The 24,619-nt window shown below is 38.5% G+C and overlaps 1 protein-coding gene across 1 annotated transcript in view; it reads right to left on the bottom strand.

Annotated features, from left to right (window-relative positions):
* Positions 1 to 1,334: 1,334 nt before the first annotated feature.
* Positions 1,335 to 24,619, bottom strand: part of kcnb1 (potassium voltage-gated channel, Shab-related subfamily, member 1) — a 25,172-nt gene continuing 1,887 nt past the window's right edge. Inside the window, exon 2 of the mRNA XM_033967079.2 lies at positions 1,335 to 3,761. Within this exon, the coding sequence (XP_033822970.1) occupies positions 1,881 to 3,761 (1,881 nt within the window). The 3' untranslated portion in view covers positions 1,335 to 1,880. The remainder of the gene's footprint in view (positions 3,762 to 24,619) is intronic.

The following is a 24,619-nucleotide window of genomic DNA, read 5'->3' as shown; positions in this document are numbered from 1 at the left end:
ACGGATGTTTTAATTGCTAAAAACATGACCTGACCTGTAACTTAGCCTGGTGGTGTCACCTGCTTGTCTCCATGGAGATGAATATGTTGAATACCATACTGTGGAACATTCTAAGCAATGCAATAACATCTACATGGTGACAAACACCTGAAAAGTTACATTCAGCACCTTTGAATGAATATCAGTGTTTTTGTTAAGAAACAGAACCTAGACTTTCTTCTGTTGCAGCAAATTGTATGTTGTTTATACCAGTGTGCATGTTACGTAAGATGTTAGAAAACAAACAATGAACTATGCCAAAAAAGAGAGAAAAAAAGCATTTGGGCAGTGCAATGGAGACACTTGCTACAAATGATCATAAATGCAAAACGACCACATTGTATTTTGATGGGGCCATGCTTAGGTCACTCCTCTTCTTGTGTGTGAGCATACATCTCATGCAATCAAGCCTCCTGAAGACCAATTATCAAAGCAACACAGAGCTGTGGTGCACGGGCAGCTGTGGTCACCATGGAAACTAAGTGTGTCTATTTTTTGTTTATTTTTCCACAATATTGTCTTTAATACCTACATGTGTGTATTTGTAGACAGTTCGTGCTGATGTTTTTGTCAAACATCTTTAGTTTATTATTGAACAGTAAAACTTTCTTAAACTAATTTATACATGTCATCTGTGGTCTTTGGCTCATTTGGTGTTATATAGACCAATGCATGCTGGAGATCTTGGTAGTCTGGCCAGCCAAACCCTTAAAAAGAACAGCTGAAACCTAGTCAGTTCATCTTGAATCATGATACTAATGCAAGGTAAAGAGGGATTTATTAAGCCTGAAAGGCTTGAGTAAGTGATAGTAGGTTCAGTAAAAATCATGACTTGTGGATCTGGAGCATTGTGGCATAGCAGAGGTTTGTCCTTTCTGATTTCTGAACCCTTTACCTACTTCTCAATAAAGGTTTAAGCTGGCCAGGCCTGTTACTTACAGAAACTAAACACAAAATGTTGTATAAAAATATTAGATTATTTCATAATGCATAAGTTGTGAAGGACTTAATATGTTGTTATGGTGGTGCATGCATCATTCATGTGCACTTTAAGGAACAAAGAAACTGCTGAAGCAGTGGGAAAATGCTTTTTAACTTATACAGAGGTGAAGATAATATTTGCTTGTGGAGATATGAAAGATAACAGAATACTATTGAGCATTCTTTCTCATTGGTGATTGGCCGCAGTGTTACATATCTGCAGCCATTGTTTCAGGACATCAAACCTATACACTATACTCCTCAGATCAAATGTAAAGACTTTCAAATAATTATTTCTATACATAACTCTCTCTTATCTACTTCATATAAAAATAAATCAGCTAAGACAATCTCAACAGTGTATTCACTGTATCCATTCACACTGCCATGCACACTCGAGGACATGCACACCCCCTACAAACGTTGATGACTAAGGCCAGGATTGGGAATGGTGGGCACAAGTTAGTAGCTTATAGGCTTGTAGGTCCTCTCCTATATCTCCAGACTACAAAATATGACTTGGGGCAGGGGGCAGTTGGATTTTTTTTTTCCCTTGTTGAGACAGAGACTCCACATTCAGCACAGAAAATTCATAGCTGTGAAAATAATTTCCAAAGGAATCTCAGATAACATCCGTTGGCTACCAGGAGGGCTCTGAAGTTTTCCAAAAAGTAAAAGTATTAGGAATGAACTGAAGACGGGGCAGTGACATTCTCAAATTTAAAGGTGTTCCCAGAGTATCCACCACACCACTCTTGTTCTAACCTAAACCCCCTAGTGGTGTGTTCAGGTAATACAGGCTTTGTTTTCAGCCATAATTCTCATACAATATTCTGAGTTTGTTTATCCACCATTGAACCTCAGAGATTTTTGTCTAAAGTATTTTGCCGACCTTTGTCCCTCTTTCGCCCACGCCCCATCTCGGGTCCAACATGGTTCTCGTGGATACCCAGTGGGAACAAACAGTTTTGCCCCAGCATTTTCTGTGCTGTCTCAAAGTGGTTGGTGCCCCTCTGGTAGTTTCTGCTTATGTTGCACTTGGGACTAGATCTGGAAAGCAGCCTCTCTGATGGACTTGTGTCTGAAACATCCCTGTGATGTTCATCATCATCCGTGTCAGCGTCAATGTACTTACTGATTGACGAGTCATGGAAAGTGAAAACTGTGGGCCCAAGTGGAGTGCATTCGGGGGACTTGGGCGGGGTCCTGCTGCTGGCGGTGGTGTAGACCGAAACCTCTGGGCTCAACAAAGAGTCTGACAGAACTGACGAATCTGAAAGAGGGGATGGTCCGGATTCCCCGTCGCTACGGCCACTCCCTTTAGACGCAAGAACCTTTGAGGAATTTCCGGAAAAAAACAATTTCTTGGCAGTTTCTGAACATGTTGATTTTGTGACCGAAACTGGCGTGAGTATGGATTCTGGTGTGTGCTTTTGACCAGCGGTGATGCTAGCCTGACTGGGCAGTGCTATGACAGGACTGTGCGAGAATAGGTTTGTCTCCTGAGTACCCAAGTCTATCGTTGGACCATGTGGGAAACGTGGATTTTCCTGAAAGTCTGTGGCACAACTGATGTAACTGTCAATGCTAGACAAGCTTTTCATATCGCCAATTCCTCCTAGAACCACTGCACCATGATCTTGAATTGGATCTAGCTCTATCTCATCTCTGTGCTTGCCCGCTCGGGACCCTTTAGCATTCAGATTGGGTTGTGATTGTGTTTTGGCCATCTGGTTATACATCTCCTCCAACTTCTGCACATTGATTCTTTGAGGACTCCTGGACTTGCTTGGCGAACCCATCTCTTGTGCGTTGAATGACCGATTTGAGCTTGTTTCTGAGGGCTGTCTCTTGGGGGTCCACTTCCACCTACTCGGCGAGAGATGGTTGTCATGTGGTCTTTCACTTTTCTCCACTACGACATCCATCAACTCTGCGCTACGGGCAAATGCCTCCTTTAGATTCATGGACACAATGCTACCGTTACGTTTCGCCCTCTCCAGTGCTTCCCTTCGTTTAAGTGCTTTCTCCTGCCTCTTCTGCTCCTTGTAAAACTCTGAGAAGTTGTTTACAATGATTGGAATAGGTAGGGCAATAACCAATACTCCAGCTATACAACATAAACCTCCGACTATTTTCCCGAGTAGAGTCTTTGGATAGATGTCTCCATAGCCAACAGTTGTCATGGTGATCGTCGCCCACCAGAATGAAGCTGGAATGCTTTTGAACTTTGTGTCTTCTTCATCTTTCTCTGCAAAAAACACCAAACTAGAAAAGATCATTATCCCCATTGCCAGAAAAAGAATAAGTAAGCCAAGCTCATTGTAGCTTCTTCTGAGAGTAAACCCCAAAGACTGTAAACCGGTGGAATGACGAGCCAACTTCAGGATACGCAAGATTCGCATGATCCGGAAAATCTGCACCACACGGCGGACATTTTGGAATTGCAAGACACTTTTGTTGGATTCTGTCAAGAATATGGTGACATAGTAAGGAAGGATAGCCAGCAGGTCAATGACATTTAAAGGGCCTTTGAAGAACTTCCATTTGTTTGGGGAGGAGAGAAAGCGGAGAAGGTATTCCATGGTGAACCAAGCGATGCACACAGCCTCGATGTGGGCCAGCTGAGGGTTGTCTGTGGACTGGCCGTACTCGTCTGTGTCCTGGAGCTCCGGGAGGGTGTTCAGCGACAGGGCGATGGTAGAGAGAACAATGAAGAGGATGGAGATGATCGCCAGAATCTGTGGGTAGAAGAAGAGAAGATACTTTCAGTATAGATTTTAATGAGAAAATTTTCAATTTTTTTTGTGCTGCTCTAAAAGTTGTCTTGACATCTGTCTGTTAGCTTTGCATCTCAACTAATTACCTTTCAAGTATGCATATAACTTTCTCTCTCATACTTAATCATCTCTGGTCCATGCTATAATCCTCCACCACCACAGCAATAAAACCATCAGTTACCTCAGCCTCTCCATCTTTTCCTCACCGCCATACGACAAAGGACCATACTGTTTACGAACTGACTGTAATAGTTGTCTTTGATATATTATTTTATTTAATGCTATAAAGGCTTTAATTTTACAAAAAAAAAAAAAACAAACAAAAAAAAACAAGCTTTTGCCCAGTTGATATAATTCATTTTTTGCCATGTTTTTCATTGAAATGTGCTTTATATGCACAGGTACAGTCCTAATATTATCTTTGAGGAGCTCTATAGATAAAGGACTATATTCATGGGCTGATGTTGACAGAATAACAGCACACAATATGCTAAATCCCATATTCAGTACTAAGAGTGAATAAAAGCATGCATCTCCCTCTTTATTTTTTCCATCCACATGTGCAATATCTGCCTCTTAGTGTTCAGTGATTCAAATATTGATTAGGCATAAACTGTATGCCAGAGGTCCCTCCTGACCCAACCCTGGAATTCCATAACTGGATATTTGATAAGAGTCTAGTTGTTATGAAAATATGCAAAATCACTGTATGTTTCATTCCTTTCAAAGACTCTTTCTCCATGCCCCCTCCCACCCACTGGGATGGATAAGGATATTGCAGAGATCCTGGGATAAAATATCTAATATAATGTGTAATTGTGATATCTACTTTTCTATCAAAACAGCAGGGATGTATATACTGGAGAAAATGCAGACATACTCAGTGTATTGTTTTTGGACATCTTTTTCACCAAGAATCACCTCAGAGAATAGCTGACTTAACAAATTGGTAAACCATGTTAAAAATCCTAAACTGGGTCTAAACAATGGCATCAGGGCTAAGTGATGGCTAAACTGGGGGTAAACATGGCACTGTTAACCCAGCCTTATCAGAAATGTCAGTAAAACCCAACAAAACCAACCTTCAGTAGATAACACTATTGTTGTTGTAGAATAAACTGTAATAGTCCGAGAGTTAAAGAGAAGAGGCATGATGCTGGAGTGCTAAACAAGTTTATTTACCATCAACACAGGATCCAGCACCCGGCAACATGAACCCTCAAAACATTGCGATGTTGTTCATTCTAGTCTAGTGCACTCCAGTCTGGCTATGCTTTTGTTGTAGGGAGTATTATACCTCTGATGATGCGGGCTAAGATAACAAGAACTGAGCTTTCAGTAAGTGCCCTACATACAGCACTAAAATGACACTTCTGTAACAATTGTCATTTGTACAGTCACCAGTGTCCACATTTACAAACAGCTGCAATGCAGTGGTTATACATATATTTCAAGACATACATGCCTGCAGTAAAATGCTTTTCAGTAAAAGGCTAGGGCCCAGTGCCAAAATCCTTCATAAACCCTGTTACAGATATAGGATGACACCTTCAAGTGCAATATCATATTATGAAGGATGTTAGATTATAATGTTGAATTTCCTTCATAAAGATGTGACCAATCACAGGTTTAGGTTCAAAGTGGTGCTGAGTTAGAGATGCCCTCATGTTGGATGGATTGAACACAGCAAGTTAATTCTGTTCATAAATGGCAACAAGTAGTATAAAACATAAAGCTCTATACTTGATCGAGAAGACATGTCTTATACTTTATTTATCATGAGTTATATATTTTTTTAAAGGAATAAATGTTATTTGCTTGTTCCATCTATTCTCTCAAACCAGAGCAGCTTTGTGAACTTGTGTATGTGTCATACTTTCTTTATAAATTATCTAGAGCAATTCATAGCAAAATGGGCACAAATAGGCCAACAGTCGCAGTACCCTGACAATACTATAATAATTCGCTAACCAGATTTAAAGTGATAGCTTAAGAGGCTTGACTTTATCTGCAACCAATCAGAGTGAGGGAGACTGTTGCCATAGCGTTGTGGCAGCCTGAATAATAGGCTGTTATCTGTATATTTCTGCTCCAACCTGCTCCTTGTGCCCCAAAGGAAACCTATGTAAATCTAACTTTAACTGGAGATGTTAGGCCCAGGAGAGATCAAGGCAGAGCAGCAGGATTACAGTGAATAGAAAAGTATCACAGAAAAAAAAACAAGCACAACTATTTTAAGCATTATTACTTTGTACCGATAGGTTAAGGTAAAAAACAAAACAAAAACAGCATCACAGTAGATTAATATTGTATAGCATGAACCTTTTTGGAAATATCATACTGCCAAACTACCACAAATGCAGTTTCAAATAGCAGTTACATAGAGTTATTTTGAAGGACCATGGGACTACAACTACCTGGTGGACCTGTGTGATAAGCTAAAAGTTGTATGAACAGAAGACAGAACTGCAAACTGATTTGGCAAAGATTTTACACAAATGTCCTTTCTAACACAGTCCTTTGTATTTATGTAAACTTGGGGGCAAAGTCAACTGGCTCGCGCCCTATTTGTGCTTGGATTTATAGCATGGAGTGTAAAGCAAAGTGGCACTATTACCCATAACCAAAGGATGCAATTGCAGTGCTGTATTTTTGAGCACAAGATTTGAAGCTCCACAATTGATCAAAGATGGATATTTATAGGTATGGAGAGCAAGGACGTGCAATATTTGAATACTGTCAACACCCAAAACGTGTCTTGGTCTATTTTTGGCTCAAGATCAAACTTTAAAAAGGCAGTGACTTTGGGTGAATCCTTGGTGGTGGTCTATTAAAAGAGGGTGGTACCAGGGGACAGGCCTATCTGGAGGAGAGAGGACACATTGACTAAAGGGTTAGAGGCAGAGCAGCAGAGTGACAGGAAATCCCACGGTGAGCTGGAACAAAGCCCTGTTCTGTCGCGATTATGGCAAACTGTCATGTCCCTCCTCCGACACCGTATGCCGCACTGACAGCCATCATCGTGAGACAAGGTGACATTAAGGCTTAGAAAGACTGAGGCAGTTTGAAGAACATGCTACATTTTACTCATGTCTTAATAATTTACTTTGACTTAACTAAATGCAAAATCTCTAGTGTTAGCCATGGGTTTCAGCTCCCCGTTATATGCAGCGTTTTGAGGTCATTTTCCATTTAAAGGATATAATACTTAGCTTTAAATTGTAATCGGTTTGGAAATTTCCCATCATTCTGGATAGAAACATGAATAATAAGCTATTTGTATTACAGTGTTGATAAGACTGACAATATTTTCTTACAAAATTCTACGATTACTTTCGATGCTGGAGCACTATTGTGGATGCATAGGTTATTTTAGCTCAAATAATATAAGAAATTACCATTCAAGAATATAATATGATTTGATAGAAGCCACATAAAAATAAAATTAAAAAAACTGGATTGAGGGCATCTGTTAAATTGTGACAAAAATAGAATAACAAGACTGTGTCCATTTTATGAATCAATAGATTTTCAAGTGGTTGTTCTTTTGACTTTGAGCACAGTTTCCCTACAGTTGTGTTTTTGTCCGTCCTTACAATATTAGCTGTGTGAAAGTGCTTACTGATGGTAGCTTTCGTGGAATGAAGATGCAGCTCTTTATAGGAGATGGCTGTGGCCCAGTATTTGTGAATAATCCTTTGTACAGAGGTGCTGTCAGGGTCAAACCCATACATCAGCGTTTTCCCAAGAGCACAGAAAACCTTGAACTTTGCTCATTCTGAACAACTGAACAGGTAAAATTTATCAATACAATAAAAAAAGAGAGGTTTTCAATCTAAAGAGGCAGCCAGGTTACTCAAGAGGATGTAAGAGTACAAAACACTCAGGGTGAGAGTAAGGAAGTACTCTGATTATACTGCTATTAATGCGTCTATTATGCTTCTACCACATACAACTATTATTACTAATGCTTTATTTATGTGTGGTATTCATAGATTTCGTGTGTTCATGCTATAAAAGTGTTACTCATTCAGATTATTGATCCATAATAGAGATAGACCAATATTTGTTTTTTTCATGCCAACATATTTGGGTCAATATGTAGGACCAACTTAACCCTTTGTTACTATAAACCTTTGGGAGGGCTGTGTAGTCATGTTTTGTGTAATTATCTGTATTCTTTGCACAGCAGATTGGACAAAAACAAAATATCGGCCTCTGCCAGAGATTTAAGGGCGATTGCCAATTCGCTAAAAAGTGCAAATGTTGGCCCATCTTTAATCCATAATGTTTAAAATGTGCACAACAAAACACAAAAGGTAGTGCTAAAAGTACTGCTATTGAGAAACAACCTTGATAACTTTTCCCCTCTAACTTTTGCCCTTCCCGCTCAACCCTGGCTGACCTGCCCCAGAGGTTTGTATCTCACAGTGCATTAGGTTTGGGCTGTCCCGAGAGGCAGCAGAGGAACTCCCTGCTCACCGCTCCTCACTTGGTGCCTCTCTCATTAGCAGCAACAGGAGCTACACTCACTGTAGTAATGCTGTCAGGGGAAGAGCCGCTCCTCTGACACTTCTGCAGGTTAGGACACATACACACATCTACTACTACTTCACACAAAACCAAGGAAACACGACCAGAATAAAATGTCAATGTATTCTAGAGAGGCAAAGGAATTCATCCCTTTTTTTGTAGGACCATATAAACTCTACAAATACTGCAATATCTGTAGACAGAGATAGTAAAGCATGTATCCTGAAGTGAACTTTTATTCAGTTCATCAATTATTAAAGCTGTTTGGCTGGGACAGTGCAATGAACATATGTAAACTGTTAACTTACCTATTTCCATCCATTGTCCCACATTTGCTCTCATACACCAGCTTACATGGATATTAGAGGCAAGGTGGAGTTGTGTTTTGCCCAAAGACACAACAATAGTATGCACTTTCTGCCCCGCTATGCCTGGTATTCCCAACCGTCTCCCATCCAGCACTAACCAGGTTTTTGGGCATTCTCAGGGTGGTTTGGCCTTTAATAATGATTCACTCCTCATTCACAGTCCGTCAGTGATAAGCTCAGTCTGAAGCCACAGTTGTGCTCTTCATTTTAACTGGTAAAAATGGCCACTTAGTCCCTTCTCTCACTTGATATTTTTATTAATCTGCATCATGACAGACACACAACTGCCTGGGATACTCAAAGGCAGTTGTTTCTACATGGTTCACTTCCATCTATGTTCCTGATTGGACAAAGATTTGTGCCCCTTACACCTCACAAAGTACATGGGTGATATACTTCAGTCTTGTTTTTCTCCTAAAATAGTTTCTTTATATTATTTGGCATAGTGTGAAGGGCATTTAAAAATCTAGAGCAGTTAGATACAGCACCTTTAAGCAAAGATTAAACATTAAACAGGTGGTTATCTGACTTACTCCTCATGTGCTCCAGCTAAACTCCAGATGTTTGGATGCATCTGGCTTGGTGTTTCTTTTCCCTGTTTTCCCGTAACCATGCAGCTCTCCTCTCCAGCTCTGACTGCCAGCCCCATCGCCATGACAACCCCCTGGCAGCTCGACAGGAGGCGTCGTCGACGACCTGCCTCGGAACAGCAGTCTCTCCTCCCATCCCTAATTTGTCTTACCCCCTCCTCTTCTATGTACCCCTCAAATCTCTGTAGGTTTTCTGATTTGGGTCAGATCGCATTGTAGATGAACCTCCTTTTCTTAAGTGTTGCTACTTATAGCACATTGCCTTTACACTAGGGAGCAACAAGGGGACAAGGGAGTAGAGCTATACCCATTGTGCCAGTCCCAAGCTTTGGTAATTGGGAAGAATTGTGTAAACTTGTATTTCAATCTAGTTTATAATGTTCAAGATTATAAACTAGACTGATGACTTGCTTTGTTGACCAACTTAGTCAAAAATAAAGGCAACTAATTGGCTGAAGAAGTGCATCTGGAGTTAAACCCACGATCCAGGATGTAATTTACAGATTTTTGGGCTTAAACATAGCAACTTAAGACAAGAAAAGAGTACAATGCAATATTTCGTCATCATTTATAGCTTTAAATTCACAATTCTCAAGCCAGTGGTTAAAAGTCTTCTCATCAAACACACAAACATCTTTGATCAGCTGTACTGCAGGCTTCTGTTTTCTAACATGGATTGGTTTTCAGCTCTGATTGTGAATGTGCAACACTCGGCCTCTCGCTCGCCCTCGGTGCTGTGGAAGAGAGAGAGGAGGAAGGAGTTTCCATGGAGACGGGAGGAGACTGAGGCTCCCGCTTTTCCCCCGGCGTCGTAGAGAAACACTGGCACTGGCTTAACTGTGGTCTACAACACTTCCAACTTAGAACAGCACAGACGGATCAGAGCTCAGCACACGGACCAATAAAAAGGGTTTCAATTTTATCCTTTCTCGGGCCATCTGTTTAATCATCATAATGGAATCTATTTAAAAGGTTAGACAATAGAAATAAAATACATCGATAAAATACATGCATGCATAAAATATACACATTTATTTATACCCTGATAAATAGCTAGGGGGGTAAAATAAGTGTTGTCCTAACAAGTCCTAGTTGTAAAGAGAAGAGACTCTGGATGTCTGAGGCAGGAGAAGTTTATTTACTATCAGTCCAAGACCTGGTGACTTGAATATTCAACACAGCCTTACCAAGCCAAGTTACAGGCTAGATCTGTGGAGAGGTGATTCCACTTAAAGCAAGAAGTTTTTCAAAGTGTTTATAAGCTTTAAAGACAACTGTAATTAAATAAAATGCAAGATAGATAAGTTAAATTCCATACCAAGAAACATTCTAGGCAAAGCAATAACATGTGCATAAGCAGGTGATGGACCCCCAAAGTTACATAGTGCACCTAATCAAAGCCACTACAGTCGAAATCACAATTTTTCTTTTTTTTTCTTTTTTTATAATGAATAATACAGCATGGTTCTACACTATTGTGAACTCTTATGCAACTCAAGTGGATTGCTTCAACATTGTTCCCTGACTGCGTCCTAAAATACAACACAGATTACATAAATGTTTCAGACCAGACATTTTGGACTTCCCTACAACGTGTCTGTGTACTACACTCTCAAGACCCAAAGTGCTCCACAGCGGGCCCACCAAATACAGGTCTCCAGGGAGGAAATCTGCGCCTGCGACCATCCATCTCCTCAATGAATCCCACCTCATCTCCTGCGACGTTCAATTATTCATGCATTTTAGATGAAGAAGAGAATCCAGACTCAGCATCTATATTTAAACTAGAGCTGCGCGGCGAGGGCGGTATAAATAGAACCCGTATAGGCCCCAGTCTGGCTCACGACACGGCAGCGACATTGTCTCAGCTAAATGCTCTTGTTAACGTGAGAAAGTTTAACAGTGGATCTGCTTTCTAGAGCTATAGTCAACCAAAGACATGTCCCTTTGTTCGATTGGTCAACTAAAGAGGGGGCGTGGCAAAAGGTCTACAAACTATTATGTATCTCTATGTGTCTGACCCCACTCATAACACTACAACTCATGCAAAAACATATGCACAAAAGTACTAGAAATTATGTATTCAGATGTATAAAGACACATTTTGGTCAGATTCTTTTTCTGTGTATTGTATTATCTGTATATATGTTCAATCAATCATATATGTTGAATCATTCGACTAAACGACTAAAGGCCCACAGCCCTAATGTTTACACGCACACCAGAAATCTGATCATTATCTTAATACTGGACTTATCAGACATTGAAATGTTAATATCTGAGTTACATCTGATGCAAGTGACCTGGTTTCTTTCTAATTGTTCATAGGTTTTGACAAGGAAATTACGCAAAACGGGCAAACTGATGTGGCAAAGACAAAAATAAAAGTGAAAGATTGAAAGAGTTATTTTAAAATCCCTTGTACTTTGTCTTCCAAACACAATAGTTATTCTAAAAATCCATTGAGTGACACATGTCCCAAGGTGTTTTTGATGATCAGATGTAAACACACTAATAATCAGATGTTATTATTGAGATATCTGATTATTGTGGTTATCTGATTTTTACTTTCCATACATATCTAAATGTACCCAGTGTCACTTTGCCCAAGCGCATGAAAGCAAAAGAGATGAAACTACTGCTCCACTCAGACTAATAATAGTGTCTTTATATAGAGCGATGACCAGAAGGGCTACATTTGATTAAATTCAGTGTTTACGGTATAATGCTATTTTATGGTATTACTATTTATATAAATCTGTTTTTGTCTGTATGGTTTGTCTGTATTGATCTATTTTAATCGAGCAAACCTGGGTCAAACAGAGATGTAGTACTCGAGTCTTTTCCAGGACTCATGATTCAACTCAAATGACCAGAGCCAGAGGACTTGGACTTATACTGCCTTCTTCTGTTTATCTGCTAAACTCTTTTAAATGATGGTTCTACATTTAAATTTGGACTTAAGTTTCATAATAATAATGACTAGGGCTGAACTATTTGGTCAAATTTATAGGATTCTGCTCAAAGTTCACATTTTATGAAATCACAGCCAGAAGAACTGAACAAAACACTGAAATATGAACTAACAAACTATACAAGAATCACATTTCAGAATATGTTTGTATACCTAAACTACATGATTTGTGTTTTTTTTTTTTTTTGCTGAATAATATATTTTATTATTTGCGGAGGAAATTATAGTCGCTAATTGATTCAACAGTGATTAATCTTGCAGCCCAAACTCAAACTCCTTATTCGAACGACTTAAATAAGTAACTGACTCATAACTGTTTGTGTATTGTAGTTACTGAACCGCTTGTCGCCCTGTTTGTTTATTAGGGGTCTGTGCTGAATAATCCATGATGTGTGTGATGTAATGTGTGATGTAATGACGATGCAATGTATTATCCAGGTGTGTGTTTAGGTGCAGATGGGCCATGAGACGTCTCCCACTGAAAGCTTTTGCAAAAGAGTCAAATTTGGTAGGTGGATAGTTAGGAATACAGATGATAAGTAGGTGCAAGCTTTTCCATATATCATGTAAAATATCCCTGTTATATTGGTCCAAGAAGAATTTGTAATGGAAATAGAAGAGCAGTGCAGTTAAGGAGGTGGCTGTCTGACTAAAAATATTATAAAAAGGTACAAAAATACTAAAAAGTACAATTATTTATAGCCTATTTTATCAAAGAAAACAGGTCTATGTTGAAGTGAAAAAGTTCTTTATAAACTTTACTCCAACTTCAATTAATCAACAAACCAAGGGCAATTTAAGCACTTTACTTCTTTTTGTGGGTTTGAAAGTGATGTAAAAATCTCTTCTTTTATTTCCACTTTATACCTCTATCCTTTTTCCTTGCACCTTCCAAACAAAACGATGCATGTGTAGAGGCATCCGTGCAGTAGTACTACACCACATCATCTCCATACTGCTGTTGGTGTGGTTTGCAGAAGTTTATTTTTACTGAAATCCGAAAACGTCACGCGATCCTCGGCAGACAGCAGCTCTGAGGCAGAAATGTAAACACGCGCGAAGCATTGATTTGAAACACAAAAAACTCACAAACACACAAACTCACACACAATCCCACACTCACACAAACAGCAGTGAATCAGAGGCAGCTGAGGCTATGTGACAGTTGCCATGGAGACAGCAACACTGAACTTTTAAAACATTTTAGTGACGGCAAAGAAAGAGAGAGAAAAGGAGACAGACGCAAAAGAGTTCAAAGATACGGCAGTGATTTAAAAGACACACTATGCAACTTTTCCGGTGGAGGGTCTGCTACCTGCTACACTAGATTCCATTGTGTTGTCTGCTATGTTTCACAGTATAGCATTAAACTTTTCTATCTAGCAAATATTTACGTACAGGTGTTAATTGCACAGAAATCCCTTCAAAAACATGCATTCTTATTGTGAGCATGGTCTCCTCTCCACAGAGCTGACCTGTAACTTGACCTGGATTTGAGACTCCATCTATTTATAGCCTGTTTGTACCACTTCTGACTATTACAACTTCTAAATAACGATTTCCTCTTTGACATACATAGCCCCACATGTCCCAACAAAATATGTAACTATCTACATATAAAACAAACCCAGAAATTTTAATACAATTTGTGTTCACGTACAAAACTACTCCAGAGTAATCTCTTGCAACAAGTTTTAATCCCAAACTTATGCTGTCAGATGATATTGTGCTTGTGCAGATTTGCATGAGCCTGGATAATAGCTATTCAGTGTCAGTGCTGCTAATCCATTTGTGAGTGGCCCGGGATTAACATAACTGAAAAAAACACTCATTTGAACAGTTTTATAGTTAAACTTGTATCTAGTGACTCCTTTTACGGTGTTTAAACTAGTTATAAATGAAGGTAAAGTTTAAAAAAAAAATGCTATGGGCACTTCACTTTTGATCTATTTAAGATTTTTAATAAACTCACTATAATAACGATTATCTGTGACAAAACCTGTTATTATAAAATTGTATTCAAAAACTAGTACATTTGCTGGGTTAGGGTTATTAGGGTTGGGGTTAGGATTAGGGTTAGTAATAAGGTTTAACTAATCACATGCTGCAAACGAGATTGTCTCTATTTCAGTATGGGCTATGATTGGCTGGTTACATGTCCATTTACACTTGAGTAATTGGGAGCAGAAAGTACTGTGAATATTAGTGAAAAGGACCCATCGTGCTGGAATGAATACTTAAACATATATGTCAAATTACAACACAAATCACAGCAGGTGAAAAAGAGGAATTGTTCTCTGCTCAAACTCAAATGTCAAAACTTGAAAATTCCTGTTATCTTTTGGAAAAGTAGTAAAGTACTGTAGTTAAGTAAACATTTTAGGTATCCGTAACGTAAGCCGGTTTTACAGTGGATACTTACTTACTTTTACTTTGCTACTTTTGATAGCAGGGATCTTTACTTTGTACAATACTACATTTTCAAACTGGACTGAAAAGTAAAAGTATTTTGTATTACCGTTTGAGATCTGCTGAAAAGGCTGAGGGTTTATTTTGATCAACCTAAATAAAAATGTACAAATAAAAACAGCTAGAAAAAAGGATTCATTCAATTGTTTCTGTTGAACAAAATGCTGCACAAATCTGTATCAAAATCACTACAATTGATGCTTTATTATAGAGCTCAAAATTTGCTAGAAATACTTTTACTTTTTACTCTTTAAGTACAATTTAAAATGGGTACTAATATTTTTAGTAGTATATGTTTTCATGTGATACTTTTACATTTACTTGAGCATTTTATTTGCTCGGATACTTTTACTTAATTAATAAAACTGAGTATTTCTTCCAACACTGATGGCACCACAACAAAAAACTACAATGAATCTTATTTGCTGATCTCTCTTTCACAGTTTTGCTCAAAGTAATCCAATCACCACATACAGTTTAGACAATTGAAGTACGATTTAGGATGAGCGCATATAGACAATCCAGCGCAGTTAGCTTCCTCCTTTCACAGATTGAAACCCAAGTACTCCAAATGTGTTAAATGTTTCAGTATTGCTAAAGCCTTTTGAATTATTTCCTTTGATCCTCATATCATGCATGTGACAAGTCCCTGCTGTACTTGCACGATTCACCACTGGGCGCTGTATCTGGAAGCAAACTGATTAAAGACTTCAAATATTAATATATGACCCTCAGAGTTACACTTTACGCAAGGCACATGAGGTCAAACAGAACTCTGCGCCTGTACCCTCATGTTATGTCTGTACTGTCACTACTGCAGAGAGCTGAGACGCCCCATTAGACGTGATTAAGTATTTGAATAATGATGAGTTCTTCCCCCAATTTTCAAAACATCTTTTACTATTCTGAGTATCCATCAACAGTAGAAGTGATTTTGAAAGAATCTGAGTGATTTCTGAAGTAGAGCCATATTCAGGCGATACTACAAACAGATACTCGACTGCTACTGGAAATAGGCAAGAATTTAACAACCAGGAAGCAGGTGTCAGTTTAAAAATATTCAGACCAACTTCATCGTGTTTGATTATGCATACAGCCCACAATATCTGAAAATTGCAGTGTTTTGTTTATTTATTCAGGGCTTAGTCAGAAAGTATTCCCATTTCAAAAACAAATCCAACTTGACCATTCACAACTTATGTACTAGCCAGTGTTTGTTTGCGTATGAACGATTCAAACCTGATATGATCACGTCAGAACATTTTTCCATTAAGATTCAAGCTCAAATCCAGCTCTTTCATGTGGTTTCAAGCCTGCTTCAACTCTTTTACATGAGCATAGGCTACATTTGGATGACTGACCAACACCAGATCGTGCAACACCCCGTTATGTATTAAAATCACTACAAATCCCGTGTACTAAATATTATCAGATGCTGTCTTTTTACCTAAGGGTATGTAGATGATCACCACTCATAGCCCCGTTCATTAGACTTTCATTTGGACTATCAACAACACAAAACATGCGTTTCTATGGCAACTATTATCAACGGCTTCCCCGAACACGGGTTTAGGTTACTCTGGTTCAACTAGTCCATGTAATTAAGGACCTGGAGATGAAACGAGCATTACGTAAATATTTGAACAGCGAAATCACATGGGGAGAGGTTTCATGCACAATATGTATTCAACATCACACACACTTTTAAATCATGCCATTGGACGAACTGACATACTACACTGTGTCCCGTCATGAACTGTCGCCAGGAAACCTTAAACGCTCGGTGCATATCATATGTCATATCATTATTCACGCAGTACATGCATGCTGGAGGAGAAATCATTTTAGCAGCACTACAGCCACTAATTACAGAGTAAACATCAACAGGGGGTGGGGTGACTTTAGAGTGTTTGTAAAGGCTTATCTGAAATGGTTATCTAAAAGAAATGTAGAATTGATTGATCTATCAATCAAGTATATCATGGCATATACTTTTGTTCTTTTATTCATACACTGGTCTAATATCGAAATGTAGTATCAAAAGCCTTACAGCCGTACTACGAACTACGACTGACGGATTACATTGACTTTAGGTGTTCAGGAAGTTCGGGTATAGGAAATTACGTGCAAAGCTACAGTTTTATAAATAGAATTCACACAAAATAATGACAGTGTTTCCAAGCTGCTGCCATTAAAACTTAACATCTCTTGAATCCACTTCACAACTGCAAACCTGAGGTGACACCCCCCCCCAACTGTCCTCTCCATAATTTAACGTGTGCCTTGTAAAATGGTTGAAAACACAACTCAAGCACCGCTCAGCTCAACTCTGCACATTTTTTGCTGCTACTAAATTTTAGCACTACACTGTTCAAACTGGTACGGAGATTTCAAAATTTGATCTATACTGTGTTTTTTTCATGTCCTTCTACCGCTGGGTAACACTCAAAGTTATAGATATCAACATTGGGTGATAGAAATGAAAAAGTTACGGGCAAAATGTGTCAACTTTGTGGTAAGTCCATTAGCACGAACCAAAACAATGTAGAAAGCGAAACTGGTAAATGCATTTATCTGTTTAGTGTTTGAATACTTTTGAACGAACCCCAAGTTAGCACATCTACCTTCACAAACATGTAGTATTTGTTAGTTTTTTCAAATTAATTCAAATCTTATCAGACTTCTTCTTATGTTACAACTCTAACTGTACATTATTTGGCCAACTCTCTCAGAAAGTCTCTCTATGATGCCAGCTGAAAACCAAGTCTTGTACTGAAGCTCAAGTGAATTTAGTGCAATGCTGTATTTCATAACTATAATACGATACTACTTCAATACACTCTGAGATCAGGATCTGAGATGTGGATGAGCGAATGGCTTCAACTGCTTTTTGCCTAATGGATACTGTCAAGTGAAAAAGCAATTCAATTCAAGTTACCCTCACTCTTTTGACTGTATTTACACATATCTTTGTCTGGAGGTTCTGCTGAATCTGTGGATATTGAATCTACACCAAAAGCCCCGCAGTCGTCCTGTGGCACAGACCGGAGCGGAGACTGAACGAGTCGGAGTTGACACGTAGCTGCAGTGACAGGCCGAGAGGGGCTGAGAGGGACAGAGAGGGGCCGAGAGGGAAAGAGAGGAGCTGGCAGCAGAGCACACACATCCAGATCACTTCAGGCTCTGCACATGATCCAGTCCTGTGCACCACTCTATGGAGCCATGCAGTATAAGACTCTGAAAATATATGGGAACTTTATATATCCCATACAGAGCAGTGAGTCAACTCTCAGTACTTCAGTGCATTCTTATTGGTCACATGTTGCTGCTTTGACTTTGAGGTCTACTGCAAGAACGATATCTAGACATTAAGGGCGGAATTTTAAAAGTATTTTATATGTACGGTAAGTGCCCTGCTCATGGACAGAGTGACGGCATCGTTGATATAAAACTGTAGATCTTTCTGAAGTGTCCTCCGATGGAATATTTACTTTATTCACCTCAATCCCTTTACATTGTATTATTCATTCACTCCACACCTGCTGATGGTAAGCTACTTCTCTAACCACAGCTGCCCTGAACCCAGACTGGCAGAAATAGGGCTGCCAATGTGAACCATCAGCCCCTCCAACGCCACCAATCACTGACATTCCACATTCATACTAGGCAAGGTAGCTGAAGTGTCTTGCCTAAGGACACAGCATCGGTATGGATTAGAGCCACTGCAGCCCAAATACAGCACCAGTTTTTTTTTTTTTTTTTTTTTTTTTTTTCCAGCTGTCTCCTATCCCAGCACTAAGCAGTCCAGACCCAGCTTAGCTCTCGAGATCACATGAGATCGGGCATTCTCAGAGTATTACAGAGGTTATGTTAGCGCAGTGCCATTGTGCAAAGAGCTAATTGTTCGACCAGCAATTTTTACTTAATTGCAAATCCACCCCTTTGGACATATGGGCACAACAGAGTCCCTAAAACCCTGATATTAATAACACCACGTAAATTAATCTTCATATCGCTAGTGAATTCATTAAAGACATGCACAAACCCGGGCTACTTCCGTCTCCTCTTCTGTCAGACACATACCTCATTATTCCTATGGCTCCCTCTTGGATCACATCACACATTAGTTTAAGAACAGGAACATGTCCAAAATATATTTATAAAGCATCTTCAGCGTAACAAGAGAGCAGAGTAATTGGGATTATCTGGCTGTCATCTGATGCACAAAACTCCCAGACAGATTCGGGATTTGGTTGTTCTGCTTTTTTAACACAGATGGTATAAATGACAGTTATGCATGCTCCAATTTGCCCTCTAAGTTTCTCACAAAACTCTTCACCTTCCCAAATTGGATGGTTAAAAATACCAAAAATGATTTCTAAAGAGGCTTTTTGAGTCCTACATAGTGCCCTACTTTTAAGTTTCATCAAAAAATTGCGCATTATAGCCTGAACAGTAGAATGTAGAGCCCATATGACAAAAATAGAATAAGAAACTGAACGTGTGGACATGCAGCATTTGAAGATACGCCCACTAAAACACAGCAACGATGAGCAAAATCACCATCAGTAGGAAGACAATGGAAAAAAATATAGAGTTTAAATTTGATCACAATTTTACACATATTTGGACCAAGAGTCTCTCCCATAGAAAGCTGGGGTTTGTTTAAGATATAGCTTCTTAGTTAAAGCTATAGTGAAATGAATTTTGCAGTTCGGAGTGAGACTTTGTGGTTGAACAGTCCTTCAATAAACCTGTTCATGAGATAGTGCTCTTTTAAGCAAAGTAAGACGCTTAAACTTCCTCCATGTAAAGTCATGACTTAAAGCTACACCACCATAAAAAAATAAAAATAAAAAAAAATAATAAAAATTCCACTTTTCCCAACTGAATATATATTGTAAGAAAAATATAAAAAGTAAATGAATGCTCGGCTAAAATACATTGGTAGACATTTTAGTATCGTGTGATGTTTTCCTATTGTCCAAGATACGCTGTAAGATGTGTTAAAAGCTGCACTATTCTTTGTCTAATCCTTTTGTCTCACAGGAAAGCTATAGGTACCTTTGTGTTTTTCCCTTTACACGTCTGCTGCTTTATTTCACATCTCTATTGTTTGATCATCCTTACCTGTACTCTCATGCTTACGTAAAGGTGTTACCTCTCTGAGCGAAGAAGGCCAGATGTCCAGCCAGACTGACCTAAATCTAAATTGTACTTGGAGAAGGGCTCGGGCCAGGCAGTATTTAAGTGTTGTTGCCCCACTGAAGCAGAAACTATCTGTCAGTAGTGGGACGTTTAGACAGTCTTCTTTTATGTTTTGGTATTATTTTACACAACATGTACAAACTATGTTATAATATACCCTTGTAACTGTATATTTTAGCACCGTTTACGCACTTTCCTTATAGAATATCTTAAATCGGGGTGACCCTGGCTTTCCTTATAACATCTGTGGTCATCGCCTCCAGCATACACAGTCCAATCTTATTTCCCGGTGACTCCAATCTGATTTGAGTGAAGGATGGAGCGCGTTGTGACTCCTGAGGACAGCAAACAGCAGACAGGAGCTCTAGATTGGACCAGAGTCTCCGTGAGAATAATTAATGTGACATTTATGTGACATTTAGGCGGCGGTTTAGTGAAGAGGCCTGGAGAAGGGAGAATGAGATAAGAGAGACAGGAAACACGGACAGGAAGTGGACAACTATGGCATTTTCTCCTCTGTGCCAGAAGCATTTGGGGTACAATAGGTTTTCAATGCTCTATTTTGTTAAAGTGATACAGGATGAGGCAGCTTTGACCAATCACCCAAGCGCTATGTTAAGTGATATAACTATACAATATGAAGGGAAAGAAGGGGAACTAAGAACGCTCCAGTCAAAGCCGAGGTCAACAAATAACACTGCAACTATCAACATGTGTCAGTGTACAATACAGCCTTCATTTTTAGACACACATCTGCAAACATTTTATTGTGATTTTGTGTATTTCACATTCAATTTCACATTAGATTTATATTATATTTGTTTTTGTTTTTGTATTGTTTTGTTTTAATTATTTATCTTGATTTTTTTGACTGCATATTTGTGTTCTTCTACTGTTCTTGTACTTTTATATTTTATATTTTTAACACAGAAATTTTCATTATCTCGACTTGTCTTGTTAATCCTCGAGACTGTAGATTTGCTGCACCCGTGAATTGTTTTGTTTTATTGAAATGTCCTAAAATACGTTGGTACATGGCCTTAATTAACTCATACAAACAGACCAATTACAATATAAAGCACTGGGAACAGGATTAGCACCAAAATGAACACTGCATCTTTCACACTAGACTCTGTACATGGAAATACAGGCCTCTAAAACCGGACTGAAGCTGCTGCTGCTGTGATCAGCCTCCGCGTCAGGGATGATAAAATTGTATTTCTGTTGCCTGGCGACCATTTGTTTAGTGCACGTCGTTCCCATTCACCATATGTTAATGCACCATTACACTTGAATCTGTCTGCAGGTTAAAAACAAAATCACACTTATCCTATTAAAAGATGATGTGAGGTTATGTATATCATGGCCTTTAATCTTTTATGCAACGCTCATTTTTGTCAACAAAAGCGAGGTCTATTTCACAAAGTACTGCTCGTCTTTGTGATCTTCACTGACTTAATGTCCTTTTGAAATGAAATGAGCAATGCCAAAAATCTAATGTAGCATTTGTCCTGTTTAATAGATTTAAATCTGTTGATATACAAATTGAAGTTTTATCTGGTCATTTTTTGTTCTTTTAATATTTTCCCTCAAAACAAACTTGCCTCTGGCTTTACTGTATGATGTTAAAATAAACCAATCAACCAATGCAATGCAGGATCCCATTTGTCCTCTAAATCTCTTACTAAAAGCCTTACCCTCTCAAAACGGATTGTTAAAAAATGATTTATAAGGGTCTTATACAGTGCCCTACTTTTACATTTCATCAGAAAAATGTTGCTCCATAACCTTCACAGTTGAATAAAAAGTCCATTTGAGAGACAAAAATAGAAAGGATGAATGATAAATTGAACATGTGAGCATGCAGCATTTGAAGATACTCCCAATAAAATACAGTTAGGCCACGCAAAACCACAGGAAAGGGTAAAAAAGGCTTTGGGAAGACAATGAAATACATGTTTAACAGACCTACGTGCGCCCATATTCTCTCCCTATAAACTGGGATTTGATTGAAAACCAGCTCTTTTGTTAAAGTCATACTGAAATATAAATACACACTTATGGAACTCTATAAAACCACACGCTTTGACAAAACTTATCAAAGATGAGTGGGTCTGGAACTATATCCTGTCACCCCGATTCACTAGGGCGTGATTGACAGGTAGATTAACCAATCAGACAGACACATGATCCGATGATGACAAAACAAACATGGCAGCTTACACATAAAAGGGGAATCAACAATTAACGCATCAAACTATACTTATCTCAGGTAAAAGAAGCTACATACTGGAGATGTTTTCCGCATGACACGTGATACAAATTGCTCTTCCGCTCTTCTTTTTTGATTTTTGAAACAATTGCAAATATTTTCTAAACTGCGCACATGCTATGATAAGTATCCCGACTCCCCCAGCCCTAAAACATTAAACATAGTAAGTTGTATCCTTAAAACCGCTTGAGTTATAACAGCAAACACATCTTAACCATATACTTGTCCACTTGAGGCTATGTGCAGAAAACACTATTAAGCGCATCATTATTCAAAGTGACGAGCCCCCAGTTGGCTAAATTGCTTCCAAATGGTTCTCATAGTTTGACAAATGGGCAATATTAGGACGTGATAATGGAGCCAGCGCAGAGCAGTACTGTACGGTCCAACTGCTGTGGTCATCCCCATTCTGTAGACAACAGCATTTTCTTTAGCGCTAACCTGATATCCATTGATTTTACATCTCTTTGATTCCCACAAAGAAGACATTTCACTGACAGACTGGTTAGTAGGCAGCTCTGACACTGCTTGCACAACCTCAACAACAAGCTTCAAAAACAAGACCCCAGCTGCTAATATTTTCATTTCCTCTACAGTGATTTGCTGCAAGACAAGCACTGCGCTCTTCTAAAAAAACATTGCTAACATATAAAAAAAAAAGTGAGCTTTGATCTGGTGAATTCAAGCATCAAAGGTTTGTAACAAGTCTGTGTTCTCAGGGCGAGCGGCAGCGGTGGGTGTGGCGCTCTGATTGGACAGTTGACAGCCATGTTATGACAGATTATGGCCGATAAAACCAACGCCGAAACAACACATGCTAATTAACTGTGACATCAATACAGCTTTACATCAATGAGCTAGTCCCAAGTTGTGAGAATGATCTTTTGGAAAACCTGCAAGTAAAATTTTATTACAAAGAAAATATCTTGAGTTTAAAAGCATAACTACCGATACATGTTGATATTAACCTGACAAATGCAGAAGTCTATGGCATTAAACTTATTTTGCTTACATGTATTTAATTACAGATGTTTCTAGTCAGTTTAGAATCATACTTTCTTTCTGTGAGCAGGGTCGTCTCACCACAGATCTGGCACCACCTGCTTATCTCCATGGAAACAGATACTTTCAATGTTAAAAGAATGAATCTTGATGTATTTAGAATATGTACAGATTCCACAGTCTGAGGACAGCTTGTTTGTTTATAAGGCTATATTTTATTGTTTCAAATATTTAGACCCCGATATGCATGTACACGATGCCAAAGTTAAAGATTTGTGTCTAATTTCTTGTGTTTTTAATGCGATATGTTAAAACAGCTCTTTCTCTTATTCCAGACAGTTTCAATAACAGCTTTAAGACCTTGCAGAAGGAGAATCTTTCCCCATCACTGCTCCCAACAATCCTAAATCATTCCCAACTAGCTATTTACGTCCTCCGGGATATAATTCAATATCCAGCTTCCTGCAGATGATCTCAAATTCAATTGGCTCAGGAGCGTAGAGAGAGGAGCATGACCACAATGAACGAGGCTGTATTTCAAAGGAACGTCACACGGATGTCACGGTTTAAGAGACGGTAGCGCTGGCCAATTCATCACGTTTTAATGAAGATTGAGATTCAGTCATTTGTAATTGTCAATGATAAGCTTTTTAATGGACTGTCAGGAAAAGCATGTGGTTTAGAGCAGAGTTCAGACTGTGTTAAACGGCAGTAAAAGCAGCAATAAAATACATTCTATTTGTTTTAATAAGAATAAAAATAACACTGGATCAATCAATGAGTAAAAAAAAGTCATTCATTGTTTCGTTGTCGCCGTAGTCGTAGCGGATGTTGGCTGAATTTGATGATGTTGTTTGTGATTTTATGATAAGGACTTCAGAAGCATAAAGCAAACAACGCTAAAAATAATTTCCTGTCATATTTAAATGCATCACTGGCTTCTTTCATAACATTATAGTCACAACAAGGACTGCTTCTGTGTGTTCCTTGCTTTGACTGAAATTGGATGTAAGACCAGCACCGTAACAGATCACTGCATGGGAGACAGTTCTTAATAAGCTGCCAAACTGTCTAAACTTAAATGAATAGTATAAAACTGCAAATACAAATGCATTAGGTGTTCAAAAGTTAAGCCTAAACTGGCTTCATGACATCCACAGACATTAAAAGTGCAATGGCTCAGCATATGGCACGTCAAGCTCTAATGAAGGAATATTGATTTTTTTTTACTTGGCTGAACAACATCAAATGTATTATTATTATTATTATTATTATTATTATTATTATTATTATTATTATTATTATTATTATTATCATCATCATTATTATTATTATTATCATCATCATCATCATCATCATCATCATTATTATTATTATTATTATTATTATTATTAGTTTTATTG

This window comes from Periophthalmus magnuspinnatus, chromosome 5 (genome assembly GCF_009829125.3).
Source record: "Periophthalmus magnuspinnatus isolate fPerMag1 chromosome 5, fPerMag1.2.pri, whole genome shotgun sequence".
In the NCBI taxonomy this organism is placed as follows: domain Eukaryota; kingdom Metazoa; phylum Chordata; class Actinopteri; order Gobiiformes; family Gobiidae; genus Periophthalmus; species Periophthalmus magnuspinnatus.
This window is presented reverse-complemented; position numbering and strand designations above follow the sequence as displayed.